Source organism: Dreissena polymorpha, chromosome 12 (genome assembly GCF_020536995.1).
Source record: "Dreissena polymorpha isolate Duluth1 chromosome 12, UMN_Dpol_1.0, whole genome shotgun sequence".
Taxonomy (NCBI): Eukaryota; Metazoa; Mollusca; class Bivalvia; order Myida; family Dreissenidae; genus Dreissena; species Dreissena polymorpha.
In genome coordinates this window covers 3,244,770-3,263,147 of record NC_068366.1, presented here as the reverse complement: position 1 = coordinate 3,263,147, position 18,378 = coordinate 3,244,770, and the positions used below count along the sequence as shown (strand labels likewise).

At 35.3% G+C, this 18,378-nt stretch overlaps 1 protein-coding gene across 7 annotated transcripts in view; it reads right to left on the bottom strand.

The window, feature by feature from the left end:
• The window catches only part of LOC127853365 (centrosomal protein of 85 kDa-like), a 58,455-nt gene that overhangs the window by 22,456 nt on the left and 17,621 nt on the right, over window positions 1-18,378 (bottom strand). For all 7 annotated transcript variants that reach the window (XM_052387838.1, XM_052387836.1, XM_052387839.1 and 4 more), the window contains exons 3-10: window positions 14,643-14,681; window positions 12,918-13,939; window positions 11,655-11,722; window positions 8,572-8,710; window positions 7,643-7,737; window positions 5,425-5,503; window positions 1,550-1,707; window positions 607-722 (exon numbers count right to left, since the gene is read on the bottom strand). In XM_052387838.1, coding sequence (XP_052243798.1) covers window positions 607-722; window positions 1,550-1,707; window positions 5,425-5,503; window positions 7,643-7,737; window positions 8,572-8,710; window positions 11,655-11,722; window positions 12,918-13,939; window positions 14,643-14,681 — 1,716 coding nt within the window. The remainder of the gene's footprint in view (window positions 1-606; window positions 723-1,549; window positions 1,708-5,424; window positions 5,504-7,642; window positions 7,738-8,571; window positions 8,711-11,654; window positions 11,723-12,917; window positions 13,940-14,642; window positions 14,682-18,378) is intronic.

The following is an 18,378-nucleotide window of genomic DNA, read 5'->3' as shown; positions in this document are numbered from 1 at the left end:
GCGGACACCATGCTAAATGCTTGAAATGCACTATGTGACCTCGTTTTTGACCCGGCATGACCCATATTCAAAGTTGACCTACATATCATCTAGACACAACTTCTGACCAAATAAGGTGAAGATCATATGAAATCTACTTCAATTAGAGAGCGGACACCACGCTAAATGTTTGAAATGCACTAAGTGACCTCATGACCTAGTATTTAACCTGGCATGACCCATATTTGAACTTGACCTACATATCATCTAGACACAACTTCTGACCAAATTTGGTGAAGATCGGGTGAAAACTACTTCAATAAGAGAGTGGACACCATGCTTAATCCTTGAAATGCACTAAGTGACCCCTTGACCTAGTTTTTGACCCAGCATGACCCATATTAAAACTTGACCTAGATATTGTCTAGACACAACTTCTGACCAAGTCTGGTGAATATTGGATGAAAACTATTTGAATCAAAGAGTGAACACTGCTGTGGACGCCGCCCGCCCGCCGCCCACCGCCTGCTAAGGGTGAAACTATAATACGTCCCGTTTTTAAAAACGGGCGTATAAAAAGTGTTTCTTTAAGAGTTTTAGGGTACTGAAAGCCCCTTCTCAACGTACTCTCCAGTTCCATGATGGTGGTCTCTCGGTCAGCAAGGGTCTCCGTGGTTTCCTCCAGTCTCTGTTCAAGGTCGGCGACCTGTGACCTCTTGCTCTCCAGCTCTTCTGTGCATGTTGTCAGGTGGGATTGGTTAAGGAGATACAATAGCTTACAAATGTGAATAATACTTGTGTAGAGAAAGAATGGCTTCTATTTACACAATCATTTGAAAAGCACACTTATTTTTGCTTGTTTTTATGCCTTTGTTCTACTTAAGAAAAGATAACTGACCTCATTTACCTCTAGATAAAGTATCCTTTAAACTCATTTTGAGGAAAATTATTATTATTTTTAAAATTTAAGAAGAAAAACTTAAATAGCTTCAAAATGAAACATCTTAGAGTAAATAAGACTTAGAGGAAAAATACATTTTCAAAGTATTTGTGTATATGATTGAAACAAGAATTGTGTTTGTTAGAAACACAATGCCCCCTATTGTGCCGCTTTGAAATAAAATTTCAATAAATCATTTGGCAGGTTTATAAATTATCTCCCTTTTTAAGCTAATAACTTCCCTTAGACTTAAATTTTTGAATTTTGACCTTGAAAAATGACCTTGACCTTTCACCACTCAAAATGTGCAGCTTCATTAGATACATATGCATACCAAATATCAAGTTGCTATCTTCAATATTGCAAAAGTTATGGCCAATGTTAAAGTTTTCGGGCGGACGGACGGACTGCAAACAGTTCACGTGCTATATGCCACTGTACTGTGGGCATCAAAATATTACTGTAAATGTCATATAAAGAAAACCCCTGTTTCCCAACAAATGAGCCATCATGATTGAGAGGAATGCTCTTCCTGAGGACTTAATGAATACATAAAGAATTTCAGGACAATTAATATTGAAACATTATTTTTGCACTACATTAGTGTATTTGTGTTAGTATGTGTTGAAGGATATATCTTCTGCGTTCTTTGTGAACTCCTCGAGGGTGGGTAGGTCAGCGAGGTAGCGCTCCATGCCGGCCACCTTGTCCCTCACTGCCTCGTATTGAGACTGCGCAGCGCTGTGCTTTTCCTGCCACTGGCTCAACTCAGAGTCCTTCTTCATCAGCTAAACAGGGGAGATAAGCAGGGAAAATAGTGGAGATATATTTCTTTCCAGTGTAACAACATGTTTTATTACCAACAGATTTTTCTCAACCAATAGAAATATAAGTAAAATGATCATTATGTTAAACACCCAAAATCTTAAGTCACCAAATTCAATCAAAGATATTAGTGGGTTCATTCCACAATGCTGTCGGTCCTCCAACATTTGCAATTACAATTTGGAAAATGATTACAACATCAAGACACATGATGTCCATCACTTAATTCAGAAAAAAAGAATTTCTATATGATCATTTAAAAAGAAATTCAAAACAAAAGCTTGCTATTTACTGGATTATAGACAAATACTCTTTCAATCTAAAGTGTTGTTTGATTACTTGCATGGCCATTCTGAATGAAAACAAGAGGACCATGATGGCCCTGAATTGCTCACCTGACTAACCAAATACAATCCCAACCCAGATTTCATCAAGATAAACAATCTGACCAAATTCCATAAAGATTAGATGAAAACTGTGACCTCTAATGTCTACACAAGGTTTTTCTATTATTTGACCTAGTGACCTAGTTTTTGACCCCAGGTGAGCCAAATACAATCCCAACCCAGATTGCATCAAGATAAACATTCTGATCAAATTTTATAAAGATTGGATGAAAACTGTGACCTCTAACGTCTACACAAGGTTTTTCTATTATTTGACCTAGTGACCTAGTTTTTGACCCCAGGTGAGCCAAATACAATCCCAACCCAGATTGCATCAAGATAAACATTCTTATCAAATTTTATAAAGATTGGATGAAAACTGTGACCTCTATTGTCTACACAAGGTTTTTCTATTATTTGACCTAGTGACCTAGTTTTTGACCCCAGATGACCCAAATACAATCCCAACCCAGACTCATCAAGATAAACATTCTGACCAAATTTCATAAAGATTGGATGAAAACTGTGACCTCTATTGTCTATACAAGGTTTTTCTATTATTTGACCTAGTGACCTAGTTTTTGACCTAGTGACCTAGTTTTTGACCCCAGATGACCCAAATACAATCCCAACTTATATTTTATCAAGATAAACATTCTGACCAAATTTCATAAAGATTGGATGAAAACTGTGACCTCCACTGCTTACACAAGGTTTTTTCTACTATTTGATCTAGTTTTTGACCTTGTGACCTAGTTTTTGACCCCAGATGACCCAAATACAATCCCAACCCAGATTTCATCAAAATAAACATTCTGACCAAATTTCATAAAGATTGGATGAAAACTGTGACCTCTACTGTCTACACAAGGTTTTTCTATTATTTGACCTAGTTTTTTACCTAGTGACCTAGTTTTTGATCCCAGATGACCCAAATACAATCCCAACCCAGATTTCATCAAGATAAACATTCTGACCAAATTTCATAAAGATTGGATGAAAACTGCGACCTCTATTGCCTACACAAGGTTTTTCTATTATTTGACCTATTATGTAACCTAGTTTTTGACCTAGTGACCTAATTATTAACCCCAGATGACCCAAATACAATTCCAACCCAGATTTCATCAAGATAAACATTCTAACCAAATTTCATAAAGATTGGATGAAGACTGTGCCCTCTACTGTCTACACAAACAAATTGTTGAATGACGCACACACGCACACACAACCGACGCCGGACATCACACAGTCACATAAGCTCACCATGTCACTTCGTGACAGGTGAGCTAAAAAAGAATTTCTAAAGTTTACGCAAAAGGGCATTTGGTTCCTGTTTTAAACAATAAAATTAAATAGAAAACACAAAACTAATGTCATTTCGACCTTCCACAAACCATAAACATTAAGACAATTACATAGACAAATACAGTTTTATGATCTATACAAAAGGAAAGCAACTGAACAATAGCAGAAGATAACATTACATTTTTCATCATTTCCACTGTATTTATAATACACACTTGCTCTCAGTGGGAATATTAAATTAACATTAGCAAAAGTAAATGCATTAAATAAAGCAACTTAATTTTCATCTTCTGTTTTGTGAATTTTAGGAATATTGATATGTAATATAATATATAATTATCAAAATATAAAACATTCTTTTATACATAATAATAAAATATGACATTTCTGCAGTGAAATAACAGCAGTGAAAATAACACAATTGTTATATTCACCGATGAAAAGAACCAATCTTCGGAATTCCTTTTTCTATTTTTAGATTATCATATCAAGATGTACTTCCCTTGTTTATATCCTTGTTTATATTTTTTCTAAGATCACGGGTGAAATAAAATCAATATTCCATAGAATCCAACACAATTTCTTTTAATTTTATGCTTTTTCAGGGAAATTTATATTTATAATGAGTTCTGGGAACACAATTTTGATTAACATGATCAAAGATCTAACAGTCACTTTTGAGTTAAGCAGAGATATTCACTGCTGGAATGTGTTCATTTATAAAAAATGCAACAGTTAAATTTAATCAATTTAATATTTAAAATACTTCAGATTGAATTTTCTTTTGTCTTTGGCAAGTCTGAAGGTTTGTGAAGGTTGTTGTCGCAACTGCTTTATCTAGTAGAAATTAATATAGTAACATCATCTTAGTGCTGGGATGGTCAAGGTTTGTTTGTAAAGGTCCCTGGCTTTTTAAACTGTTTGTTTACATTGTAAAAGAGTTTAACTGAAGAATTTCCCTGGAATAATGAGGTAATTTTGTCAATCTATTGAGGCACGCCTTGGGAGAAAATCAGAAAAAGGGTAACTTTTCAGCAAAAGGGAAACAGCTGTAATTATTTTTTTGAAAAAGGGGCATAAAAGAAACAGAAAATTTGTTCATGTCAGTGTAAGATTGTTTGTTGTTTCACTCGTGAACATAGAAAAATAATATTAAAATAATATATTTTCTATGATCACTCGTGAAATAACAAACAATCTTACACTGACATGAAATAATATCCTCTATATATTGTAAAAATCTGTCAGTCTTTGTATTTCAGCAGAGCTCCAGCTAGGCCTAAATCGAAGGGCGCCGCGCCCTGCCCTCCCGAACCTCCGCCCTGCCCCCCCGAACCTCCGCCCTGCCCCCCCTCCCCCCCCCTCAAAAAAAAATATTATTTTTTTTTTTTATTTTTTTTTCACATATGATAATTCATAAATCTCTTATTACATTGTAATTAGTTTAATCCTCATTGTAGACATTACATTTGATTGGTTTAATAATAATGGGAATAATACAATTATTTATAACATGTAAATTAACATGCACAAGAAAGCATTCCAGAAACACCCAGTGCTCGAACGTGCCCTTTTCACAAAAAACTGCGCGTCGAAAGTGCCCTTTTCACAAAAAAATGCGCGTCGAAAGTGCCCTTTTCACAAAATACTGCGCGTTGAAAGTGCCCTTTTGACAAAAAAGCCCCCCTGCCCTTTTCAAATCCTAGCTGGAGCACTGTTTCAGGATTATTTATCCTTAATTTTGGGCAGGAATTGTCTCAGCCGGCAATAGCTGCACATTTACAGAACCTCCAGTCCCACATCATTGAATTCGACTTTTGGTAAGAACTACTAAATACTTTGTTCAATATTTAGGTAAAATTATCAGGGGCATTTTTACCCCACGCCCCAACCTGAAATGTATATAAACAAAATGTAAATCTCCTCCCCCCCCCCTCTGCCACAAAAAAATCTTTAAAAAAAATTGTCCCCCCCCCCCAAACTCACCTGTTCTCTGAGATCCTCTGTTGCAGGCTGTGTCTTACGTAGCGCCGTCTTCAACTGTACAACCTCATGCTCTACACCTCTACAATGAATACAAGGGATGCAACAGGTCACAAAAAACATTCATTGGTTAACCTTTTATTGAAACCAGTTATTATTCAGTAAACTTAACAACCTTGAAACTTTACAATGTTGAAGTATACTTTAACAAATGTCATATTGCTTGTACATGCACTGTCTATAGACATGAAAGTAGTTTTAAATTGCTTGCATTGATTTCAGTTTCTTAAAAGTTATCATAACATTTATTTTAATAATTTTGCAAATGTATTTTTAAAATATATTAGATTGTGTATTTATTTTTGCTGCCAAAAAGCATACGAGTAAAACATTATAAGAACTACACAATTTTCATTTCACTTATCATTATTATATTTCACTTATCATTATTATATTTCACTTATCATTATTATATTTCACTTATCATTATTATATTTCACTTATCATTATTGTATTTCACTTATCATTATTATATTTCACTTATCATTATTATATTTCACGTATCATTATTATATTTCACTTATCATTATTATATTTCACTTATCATTATTATATTTCACTTATCATTATTATATTTTTGGTGGGGCTGCTTATTTTACATTCAAAATATTTAATTATGATAAAATAAATGCGACATTTACTGGTCAAGATTTAAAAAGGAATGCTTATCTTGATTAAATTGTTACTTAAAACATCATTATTTTTCAATAGCAATCAGAGTTGGATATTGGTTAACAAATCATCCAAAATAAGCTGCCTAATGTCTCGTCTGATGTTTTTTTAGTTTCATAAATTTGTCAACTATGTCTAAACAATTAGCCCCCACTCCCGCAGTTTGTATATTAAATTTCCAAGAGTAAAACAATAGTGCCAATTATCAACAGTTCATGGCAGTCAATGTAATTATGAGTTCATGGAGGTCAATACAAGTGTTAGTTGATGGCAGCCAGTTCATGGAGGTCAATACAAGTGTGAGTTGATGGCAGTCAATGCAATTGTGAGTTCATGGAGGTTAATGCAATTGTGAGTTGATGGCAGTTGATGCAATTGTGAGTTCATGGAGGTCAATGCAATTGTGAGATGATGGCAGTTGATGCAATTGTGAGTTCATGGAGGTTAATGCAATTGTGAGTTGATGGCAGTCCATGTTATTGTGAGTTCATGGAGGTCAATGCAATTGTGAGTTGATGGCAGTTGATGCAAATGTGAGTTCATGGAGGTTAATGCAATTGTGAGTTGATGGCTGTCCATGCAATGGTAAATTCATGGAGGTCAATGCAATTGTGAGTTGATGGCAGTCCATGCAATTGTGAGTTCATGGAGGTCAATGTAATTGAGTTGATGGCAGTCCATGCAATTGTGAGTTCATGGAGGTCAATGCAATTGTGAGTTGATGGCAGTTGATGCAATTGTGAGTTTATAGTGGTCAATGCAATTGTGAGTTGATGGCAGTCCATGCAATGGTGAATTCATGGAGGTCAATGCAATTGTGAGTTGATGGCAGTCCATGCAATTGTGAGTTCATGGAGGTCAATGCAATTGTGAGTTCATGGAGGTTAATGCAATTGTGAGTTAATGGCAGTCCATGCAATTGTGAGTTGATGGCAGTCCATGCAATTGTGAGTTCATGGCAGACAATGCAATTGTGAGTTCATGGAGGTCAATGTAATTGTGAGTTGATAGCAGTCCATGCAATTATGAGTTCATGGAGGTCAATGCAATTGTGAGTTGATGGCAGTCGATGCAATTGAGAGTTCATAGTGGTCAATGCAATTGTGAGTTGATGGCAGTCTATGCAATGGTGAATTCATGGAGGTCAATGCAATTGTGAGTTGATGGCAGTCCATGCAATTGTGAGTTCATGGAGGTCAATGCCATTGTGAGTTCATGGCAGTGAATGCAATTGTGAGTTGATGGAAGTTTACTTAATTGTTCGATTATGGCAGTGAATGAAATTGTGAGTTGATGGAACTTACTGCAATGTGATGTCATAGAAGGCCATTAAAAGTAAGACTAAAGAATATCATACAAATGTGATTTAATTAACAGAACAGACAGTTAATAAAGACTAAAACATTTGTACATAGTCTTTAACGCATATAATTATTAATAAAGAAATAAAAGTCAATGGAAAGCTATGTAAAAGATAGCCGTCTCCTACCCCAGTTTGATCTCCAGTTCCTCTATCTCAGCCTGCTTCTGGTGCTTCATCTTGGCCAGCTCTGTACGCAGCTCCGCATTCCTGAACTCTAGCTCCTGAATGTAGACATACAGAGGTCAGAGGTCAATGGGGGTCTGTGTGCAGAAAGAACGTAGCACTGAGGTCAATGGCAGATGGGACAAGAGCACTAGCCATAGAAAAAGGGAAAAAATAGTATGGCAATACCAAATTTGTGGGTAACTCTCATGCGACCTTAATTATAGAGAGAATTGTAAGGGGTAAGTTTCTTTATTACACCTAGGTACATTTTGAGGGAAAACTGCACTCATTTTAAAGAAACATTTTGAACAGATTCAGCATATATTTTGCTTAAGGTATAGAATTTTAAATTAGTCCTTAATGCAGTGTTAGAAATAAGCTTGAGCCAGTAACCATGCACTTTGCAGGGGTTTCCTTTAGAACCGCGAGACAGATGAATCCTACAGCTATTTTTTACTGAAATATTTAAATAAACACAGCTACTTTTTAGGCTTTAGTAAAAAATAATCTCAATGGCCCCTACACTTACAAATCAACTCTACTTTAAATCTGAATGAAACCCCAGCATTGTTAAATTTTGAATGGGACTTGCTGCCTTGCTCAGATTTTCAATTTTATAATTGCAAACTTGAAAAGTTTTCTTGGACACATTCAATTACATATGAACACTTCTGCTTTTTCTATGACTGCAATATAGTGCATATGGTAGGAAGTGGATGGACCTTTCTTTGCTCTTTATTTTAATTTTAAATCACAAAAAGAAAACAGAAGATAGTTTAATAAAGAAAATCTTATCTTGTTTTCAAAAAATTATGTTGTTTACTATTCTCGTATATCCCTTAGACACACATATAATGCTTTAAAGAGCGTACTATCCTAAAAGTTCCCACCTGCATCTGAGTGAAAGTCGCCCCAGTCTCAGTGCCGTGTGAGCGCTGCCTCAGCTTAGTCTCATACTCCTTCACAAGCTCCTCCAACTCCAACACTGTCTCTCTCAGCTGACTCTCAACTCGACGATGGCTGTCTGTACTGAAAGATTAAAATGTTTTATTTATTTTATTTTTTTATTTATATTTGTTGTTGTTTGTGTTGTTGTTGTTTTGCTTATTGAACTGAGCCTCACTCTGAAAAAAAACAGGGTTAAATGCATGCAAGTAAAGTCTCATCCCAGATTGGGCAGTGCAGTCTGCACAGACTAATCAAGGATCACTCTAGTAAACGCCCAAACTGGATTTTTGTCAAGAAGAATCTTCCTTTAAACAAAAATACAATTAAATCGGAGAGTTTTGTCCCTGATTGGCCTGTGCCGACTGCACAGGCTAATCTGGGACGAAACTTTACGTACATGCATAAACCCCCTTTTAACAGAGTGGGATCAAATGTTCGTTCGTTTTATTTCAATTTTGGGTTTCTTTAACAATTTTTTTTCAGATCATGGTGATCATGTGGAAATAATTTGATTGCCAAACCCCACATAAGATATGTGAAAGGGCTGGGAATGGAACCCGCAATCCTCAGATTTGTATTCAACAGCTCTACCAACTGAGCCAGCGAATATGGCAAATTAAGATATATTTGTTCATTTAACCCCCGCAGACATATAATGACAATTACTTTATTCAATTAAGTTGAGGTGGAGAGCAAACAATTACACCGTTTCATTTTAAAACAAAGTTTTAAAACATAAAACATGCTTTCATGTACAATCTAATAATATAAATCTTGTGTTGAAATCAATATAAGTAAATGACTATGAACAAGCTTTACAATCTAAAGATACTTGTTTTTAGTTGTGTGAGTTTTATCCTTGTATATTTTGATCCCCAACTTTACAGACAATAATAGAAGTAAATGCACACTCTTAGTAAGTCTAAAGACACAGATAAAGTCATGATCCCAATGACGAGCAACTTAGTCTTGGTTTAGCTAACTAAACACCCACAACTATTTGAAGATTTCCAAGTAATCTATAGCAGGGTTCGACATTTACTTTTTTTACAGCAAGACCGTCGGACCAGCTCCTCTTAAAATGTACTAGCCCGAACCTGATGTCTACTAGACCATAAATGACATAGCAAATGAACTCAATTGTGTCATGTAACTGTTTAATCAGGATTTATCAGTAAATAATCAGTGAACACCAGATTTTTTTATGCATAGAGTAAAACAATAAAATAACCCTTTTTTTGCTTTTCTTCATCAAATTCAAGCCATGGGAACTGACTCGATTTTCCATCTAGGATAAAATTAACGTTTTTGTGTTTCTTCATATTTACGTTTCGTGTCAGTTAAGCGTCGTATTCTTTTTTATTAACTGATTTGTCGGACAAAAATCCGAACTTGAAAAAAGCCATTCTTTAAATTACATTATCTTGTCTGCTACGCAAAAATGTTTACATTGACGATACTGATTTTCGATAGAAGTCCTAAAATCATGCTCTACAGTTTTACGACACTGCAGAAAATCATTAAAATTCATGACAACTTGACCAATTAAAACAAGCAATTTCTGCAGGAAGCTCTCCTTTGCGTCTAAAAATAGTGATGAATTATGTGAATTCTCTGCATTTATTTAAATATACTAGTTTTGTTTTAATGTAAATAACGGATACATAAGTAATTTTACACATTAAAAGTAAAGGTTTTCACAGCAGTTATTTATAGTTATATGAATCAGCATTGATTTTTTTTTTTAATTTTTGTACGACCAGTCGGACAAGCTAGCCCGCAGTTTTACTAGCCCGACCACCGATCTTACTAGACAATGTCTGTCGGACGTGCCTTAGTGTCGAACCCTGTATAGTAAAGTACAGCCAATCTTGTATTTAGAGACCACTAAAGGGAGTAACCAAAAGTGGCATCTTAATAAAATGGTCTTTAAATAAAAAAGGCCATTTGGGATTAATGCAGACCTTTGATTTTAAATTCAGATATAGGATTATCTCCTTTTGACACAGCAATTTCAGCTTTTGTAATCAAATGAATCTATATATAAATAAAATGAATAAAACATTTTTTTACTTAAAATAAGTTGTATTTGTTCTCTCTAATTCTAAATACAATGTAAATGGTTTGCACGGAGAATGGGTTTTTCCGACTCCAAACTCATTCGCGATTAAATTTACGTGTACTTTTACTCTTCGACACTTCATATACCCGATTTTTCTCATTTAACATTAATACTTTTTGTTTTAACATTTTAATTTCTGCATATAAGCTTATAAATATCTGACTCGATTATGGTACATAGGGAAATATTAAAACACCTTGATTGAAAACTAATAAACACGCCTGATTGAAAAATTTGCTAACACAAACTAATTGGCATCATAACAATTACCAGTACATTTTTTAATGAACAGATTTCGCTACATGTTACCGATTAATATTTTATTTTTTACACCTCTCGAGAACACTGTGAAAATGTTTGTCGCGTCGGCGCATTGTTTCTGCAATAAAATCGGCGATCAAATTTGTCACTTAACGTCCCAGATAGTAAACTCTATAACCCGTAGACTGTTGGCAATACCTCACTGTATTATTCGACACCAAAAATTGATACGCAGTCAGCATTAACACCGGTCAGAACCGGTCATTGAGACAAAGGAAAATGGCTGGTGTGAAATTAAAACAAAGGTGTAATCAGTCATGTTATCGGCTTAGATAAACAATCAAAACTGACTTGTCCCTGAACGGTCAACTGATTTTCCACTTTTACCTTAAAGCGGTCGCTTAATTCAAGACTTGAGCATCAAAATACACTAAAATCAGCAGTGGCTGGTCGCGTAAGACACAAGTCGCTTAATACAATATGAAAATATAGTTAAAACGCTCAGGCGAGATTTAAAGTGGTCGCATAAGACAAAAGTCACTTAATTCAAGTGGTCGCAAGCACAAGATTGACTGTATGTTCTCTATGTTTTCTTAAAGATTATTGTGCATTGCCCAATATCCACGGCAGTTTAATCCTTACTCATTCTGCCGCAACAGATCTGAGTCTGTGTTGTTATCACTGGAGAACTCTCTGTCACGGAACGCTTTCTGAAATATAGAATTGTTCTTTGCTCAAACTTCTTAGTCATACCATAGCTTTTCAACATATATTTTAGCGGTAATTATTTTACTTTTTATTTATCTAGTTAAGTATCAAGTTGGAATATTATATTATAGATAATTTATACATAATTTAACGCCTGTAACAGGTAAGGGTTCCTTTTGAAATTCAAAGGCAAATATTTTAAACTGAATTTTCTATTGTAATTTGATACTGCCTGACGATTAATTAACATTCAAGGTAAAGGAAGAGATGATTGTTAACGCATGTATGCCCCACCCCCTGCAGCAGCTGTTTCCGTGACCTTGATCCAATATCTCTTGATTTACAAAAAATGGGGTTGTCAAGACTAAGCCGCATTTTAATTTATGATATTATAATCCAACAAATTCTCTAGAAATAGTGTGGAACACAATTTCTAGACACAAGCCCCATAGGCCTTGACCATCGACCTGGTGACCTCAATATTAGTAGAGGGCTTATTTTCCACCCATGTAACAACAACATAACAGATTTTTTTTCACTGTTTTGGGAATGGGGCCGGGTCCCTGTGGATTGGGAAAAATCACCGCGTTTTGACCACAATTGGGAAATTAGTGTTTTTGTTATTTTGCTAACAAATGCTTCAAAATATGAATTAGTGTTTTAAAAATTTCCTTTAAAAAAGTCTTACTTGTAGAGCTCCATGGGAGATAAAAAAAAATGCTGCTCTAAAAAAACAAAAACACTTTCAATTGGGAATTTTTAGGTCCAAATTTGGGAAAAATATATATTTCTTTTCCATTTGGAATGGGGGACCCGATAACAGGCCTCGATTTTGAACAATAAAATAATTTGCATGATCATATGGTGCAGAGACTTATGTCCTGTTACAAGCCTTGTAACCGTGACCTTTGACATATTGACCTGAAAATCTACGGCCATCATTCATTCCTTAAAAGCAACAAGCATACCAATTTAAATTCATGTCAAAGCATTCTCTGGCTATCATGAAGAAACTAATTTCTTTACACAAACCCATGGGACTTTGACCTTTGACCTGGTGACCTAAAAATCTACATGTGTCTTCTTTTGAAACAACTATATCAGCCAAAGGCAAATGTTAAGCAATATACACTTTGAAGGGGGCATAATTTGAATAGCCCAAAGAGGTCAATAAAATCTACAACGTTAACATGATACCTTGTCCTGAGAGTACGGCCTATGAACCAAGCCTGGCTTCAAGGACAGCCTCGTGTGAAGGTCAAGGTCGCGAGGGCTTGGCGGGGAGCGCTGCTCTTGCTGCCAGCTTGTCAGGTTGCTGGGTTTTCCCCGCAGCATCTTACCATGTTGGACCAGTGTCAAGTCAGCAACATTGCCGTGGTAGAGAGGCGGGGAGGTGAAGTTTTCCCGGAAGGTATCGCTGTTCTGTTTCCCCATTTCACGGTCGGGACCACTGTCCTGGTCATCACTGTGACCATCTGAACGTCTCTCGGCTTTATTGCCATTCCTCTTGGCCTCATTATGAGAATCTAGGTTTGGTTCGCTCTGCGAAATCTTCCTGTAATGATTATGCTGCAGCTGCCCAGGCTGCTCATCGTCATCAAAGCTTGCCTGATTGTTGTTGAATCGTTCAAAGTCTGCTGCCTGGATGCTGCTTTTCACTGGTGAACTGAAAATATCCTCATTGTGCGACCGGGATTGACTGCGAGACGTGTCCGGGCTTGGTATCTCCAACTCAAAGTCACTCGAACGCTGGCGTTGATGTCGAGGGTTCATTCCGCTGTCGCTGGAGTAATCAGAGATGGACGGACGACCGATGTGGTTGCGGCCAGAATCACTAGAATAGTCCACCCGCTTAGTAGAATGAGATCTTTGGCCAGAATCACTGGCATAGTCCGTTACCCTGTGAGCTGCACTCCTGTAGGGTTCAAGGTCAAACTCACGACCTACGTACCCATAAGTCTTATCATTATACACATTTTCCGACCAATGGCTGTTCTCATCCGGTGCTAATGACCTATAATTTGACAGACTGGTTGCATTGTACCCGGATGATTCCACCGGTACCCCGTATTTACCCGGCTGGTAAGTGGTTGAGTAGCCAGGGTGGGAACCGGTTCTAGCTAACCCTGACTGGTTCCTGGCATGCAGGTAGCTGCCTGAACTTGCTGCTGGGAACCGACTGGAGTAGGAAGGTAGAGATGGCTGGGTGCTGCTCCATCCTGCAAAAACATCAGAAACAGGGCATAATGCATGTGCGTAAAGTGTTGTCCCAGATTAGCCTGTGCAGTCTGCACAGGCTAATCAGGGACAACACTTTCCGCCTAAATTGGATTTTTGCTAAAAAGAGACTTAATTTAAACGAAAAATATCATAAAAGCAGAAAGTGTTTTCCCTGATTAGCCTGTGCGGACTGCACAGGCTAATCTGGGATGACACTTTACGCACGTGCATTATGCCCAGTTTTCTCAGAACATGACACATATGAATCTTTCACAGTGATTTGTTTGCTATATATTCTACAGCCTGATTGGGGGGAAACGTGTGATAAACCATGAAGTTGGGAAAACAGAATCATTACTAATATGATAATAAATAACAATATTCTAATTGTTAATAATTGCATGTTTAATTGCACTTTTTAAATAATATCATTAAGTGCTTTGGATTTATATCCCTGTATAATACACTCCATTACCTAATTATTAAGTTAATTGGGAAAATTATGCATCTTTATGGGAAAATATTTGTCAGATTTTCTAGAAAATGTACACTTTTTGCTGTTATTTTTGGCAAAACAATTAATGTTTTAGAACTTTGGAAATGTTTCTATCACTGTTATATTGTTATATATATATAGATATTTCCCAAGGATTCCAAAGACATTTTAAGACAATGATCCCTTTTAAGAGTTCCACTACCCACCTGAGGCTGGGGCTCGACCCTGCAACATCTTCTGATAATCTGAAATCATACAACAACATCAGGTAATTGTAGTCATCAAAACAGTGCTTTATCAAAATTAGAAAACAACATATTTAATGTTTGTTTCAAAGTACATTGTACCCGAGCTACCCAAAAATGATGCCCCGGCTCTTGGAAACTTTAATAATTTAATTTGTCATTATCATGTTAAATTAATATTTTCAGAGAAAAATATTACATTTTTGGATTTACAAAATTTATTTGATTACATCAATTTTAAACAAAGGATTTTACAGAAACTGTCAGAATATTATTAAATGTTGTATAATCTTGATGAGTTTTGTTGCTAAGAAGACATTAAAGGGGCGGTTAACCAGATGTCCAGATTGCTATATATCACGAAAAAAAAAAAGAAAAAATCTAAAATACCATATTTCTTTACAACTATTAGTTTAAATATTGATTACAATATAATGAATGGTACACGTATATGACATGAGCTGAAAAATGTTATTCAGTTTTCATATTTTCAGTATATTCAGTAATAAAATTTTACTGAGTATGTCTACCAGGTAATTTGGAGAGTTCTGTTGTTGTCGTTTTATTGTGAAACTACGAGGATTGCTTATGTAAAGTATAAAATACAACGCTCATTGTATGAGCATGGATGGCCGAGTGGTCTACTTGGGAGACTTTTTACTCATTTTACTCAAGGGTCAGTGGTTCGAGCCCTGTTCGAGCTACTTTTTTTTCTTTTTTTTCCATTTCATTCTTAACTTTTTACTGGAGATGTTTAGATCCAATGTTTAAATTTATCAATATAAAGCATTTAATGACAGTATTTTAGAACTTTTGTTTTTTTGTCAATTTGGTTGACTGACCCTTTAAATGTTAATAATCAATATCTTTCTGCAGTATTTTTTTTAAGATTAGGTTACCAGGGGCGTGAACAACAAAGTGCAATAAAATTTAGTGTAGATCTTGGTTCTAGTAATAAGTCTTTAACTTCAAAGATTGCATCATGCTGGTCATGTGCAATATACAATCTTGAAACACTTTATTATTGTGAACTTGGAATATGAAATTTAACTTAGGATGGACATCACTTTGGCACATTCCCACTCATAAATGTTCATTACATGTTTTGTTATGATATTTTGAATAAAAAAAGCATTTGTTCATGACTTTTCATTAGAAGTAATAATGTTTTATATCATTTTAACTATTTGTTTAACAGTGTTCCATCGTTCATGCATGCATGGACACAGGAAAAGATTTAGAGAAATTTCAAAACCAGCATTCATTTTGTGATCAAATAAATTTAAATAATTCAATTACAGATCAAACTGATAATTTGCTAAAATTAATAAATACAAGATGTAAAACTGAGTTTGAAGCATTGTTAAAAAAAAGCATCAATGTAGTTTATTCAAAGATGGATGTCTTATTTCAATTTCACATAATAGTGTGTTTTAAGTAATTAATTAAGATGGGTACCTAGTGAGCACATGTGATTACAATCATTAAAGGGGCCTTTTCACGTTTGGGTAAATTGACAAAATTGAAAAAAGTTGTTTCAGATTTGCAAATATTCGTTGTAGTTATGATATTTGTGAGGAAACAGTAATACTGAACTTACCATGCTCTAAAATAAACATTATATGCATTTTTTTGACAATTTGAAAATCCGAAAATTATAAAGCGTTGCAACGCGAAACAAATGAATAATTTGGAGAGTTCTGTTGCTGTCGTTATATTCTGTGAAACTACAAGGATTGCTTTGATAGAGTATAAAATACATCTGGCATTGTATCCGGAAGGATGGCCCAGTGGTCTAAGTGTTAGACTTTTTACTCCAGGAGTCAGTGGTTCGAGCCCTGTGGAGGGTTACCTTTTTTTTCTTTTTTAAATTTTATTTTTGATTTTTAACTGGAGCTTTTTATATCAAGTTCACATTTATCAATATAAAGCATTTTATGAAAAACTTCAAAACATTCCCAAATCTGTGAAAAGGCCCCTTTAAGAGAACAACAGCATGCTCCATGTAGATGGAAGTTTAACATCAAATGCCATGTTTAATTCGATATATGAAAACTTATAAAGCAAAACCTAATTCATTCAACACAGTAGTTTCAAGGGTCACTCACTAGAGTTATTCACCATCACAATTTTTTTTATCTCCCCTTTCTCATACTTGACAACAGCCACTTTGAACACCATCATCAAAAACAACAAAAATAACAAGAGCGCATCAAAATCCGGTGTTGAAATGACACAATTCACTTCAGTCTATTAATATCTCTTCAAGAAGCTCAACAAACAAATCAGAGAAGTCAACATAGGGTCTAAAGGCACAACTTCAACTTACAAGCACCAAGACATTTGTGCAAAAGCTGTTTATTTTAATATCAAATAATTTAAAAATCCCTTTCTCCAGACTTATTAATCTTTTTTAATTTAAATAAAAACATGAAGAAGAACTCAAAGATTAAATCCAGCACATAAACTGAAGAACACGAGTTAACAAATTAACTCCAATATAACAAATGATACTTAAAACCAAAAAATATCTTACATGGCTAAAGAGGAGCATCCCACAATAGGCCATGGCTATCTGTTTACATTAATGTAATTGTAATTAAATTTCAAAAGAATGCAAATCAACAAAACAAGGCCAACCAATGAAATGAACACTCTGGCCACTAATTAGGGCATGTGTTCATTCCTTCAATGTTTATCCAGCTTTGATATCAAAACGCAAATTGAACTATTTTTTTAATGGGGCCTGGTTCCGTAAGGATTGGGAAAATCTCCAGCGTTTTGACTATAATTGGGAAAATTGGGAAATTAGTGTTGTTGTTTTGCTAAAAATGCGGCAAAATTGAGAATATAAGTGTTTTCAGTATTATATTAACTTATAAGGTTGAACTTATATGGATGGTAGATGAACAATATATTGAGATCTACAAAAAGTATATATATATATATATATATATATATATATATATATATATATATATATATATATATATATATATATATATATATTCATACTTTTTTAAACCTTCCATTGGGAATTTTTAAGCTCCATTAGGGAAAAATATCTACTTGTTTCACTTGGGAATGGGGCGGATTACCAGACCCTATTTTGAATGAACAAAAACACTGCAGTCCATGCACAATATCAAACAAAAACAAGAGTGCCAAACTGTCACAAGATACGCCCCTTTGAAGGTTTTGGACAACTTGATAACTTTACCATGACCCATATTTGAACTTGACCTACATATCATCTAGACACAACTTCTGACCAAATTTGGTGAAGATCAGATGAAAACTACTTCAGTTAGAGAGCGGACACCATGCTAAATGCTTGAAATGCACTAAGTGACCCTGTGACCTAGTTTTTGACCCTGCATGACCCATATTCAAACTTGACCTAGATATTGTCTAGATACAACTTCTGACCAAGTATGGTGTTTTTTGGATGAAAACTACTTCTATTACAGAGCGGACACCATGCTAAATGCTTGAAATGCACTAAGTGACCCCGTGACCTAGTTTTGAACCAGCATGACCCATAAACGAACTTGACCTAGATATTGTCCAGATACAACTTCTGACCAAGTTTGGTGAAGATCGGATAAAAACTACTTCAATTAGAGAGCGGACACCATGCTAAATGCTTGAAATGCACTAAGTGACCCTGTGACCTAGTTTTTAGCCCGGCATAACC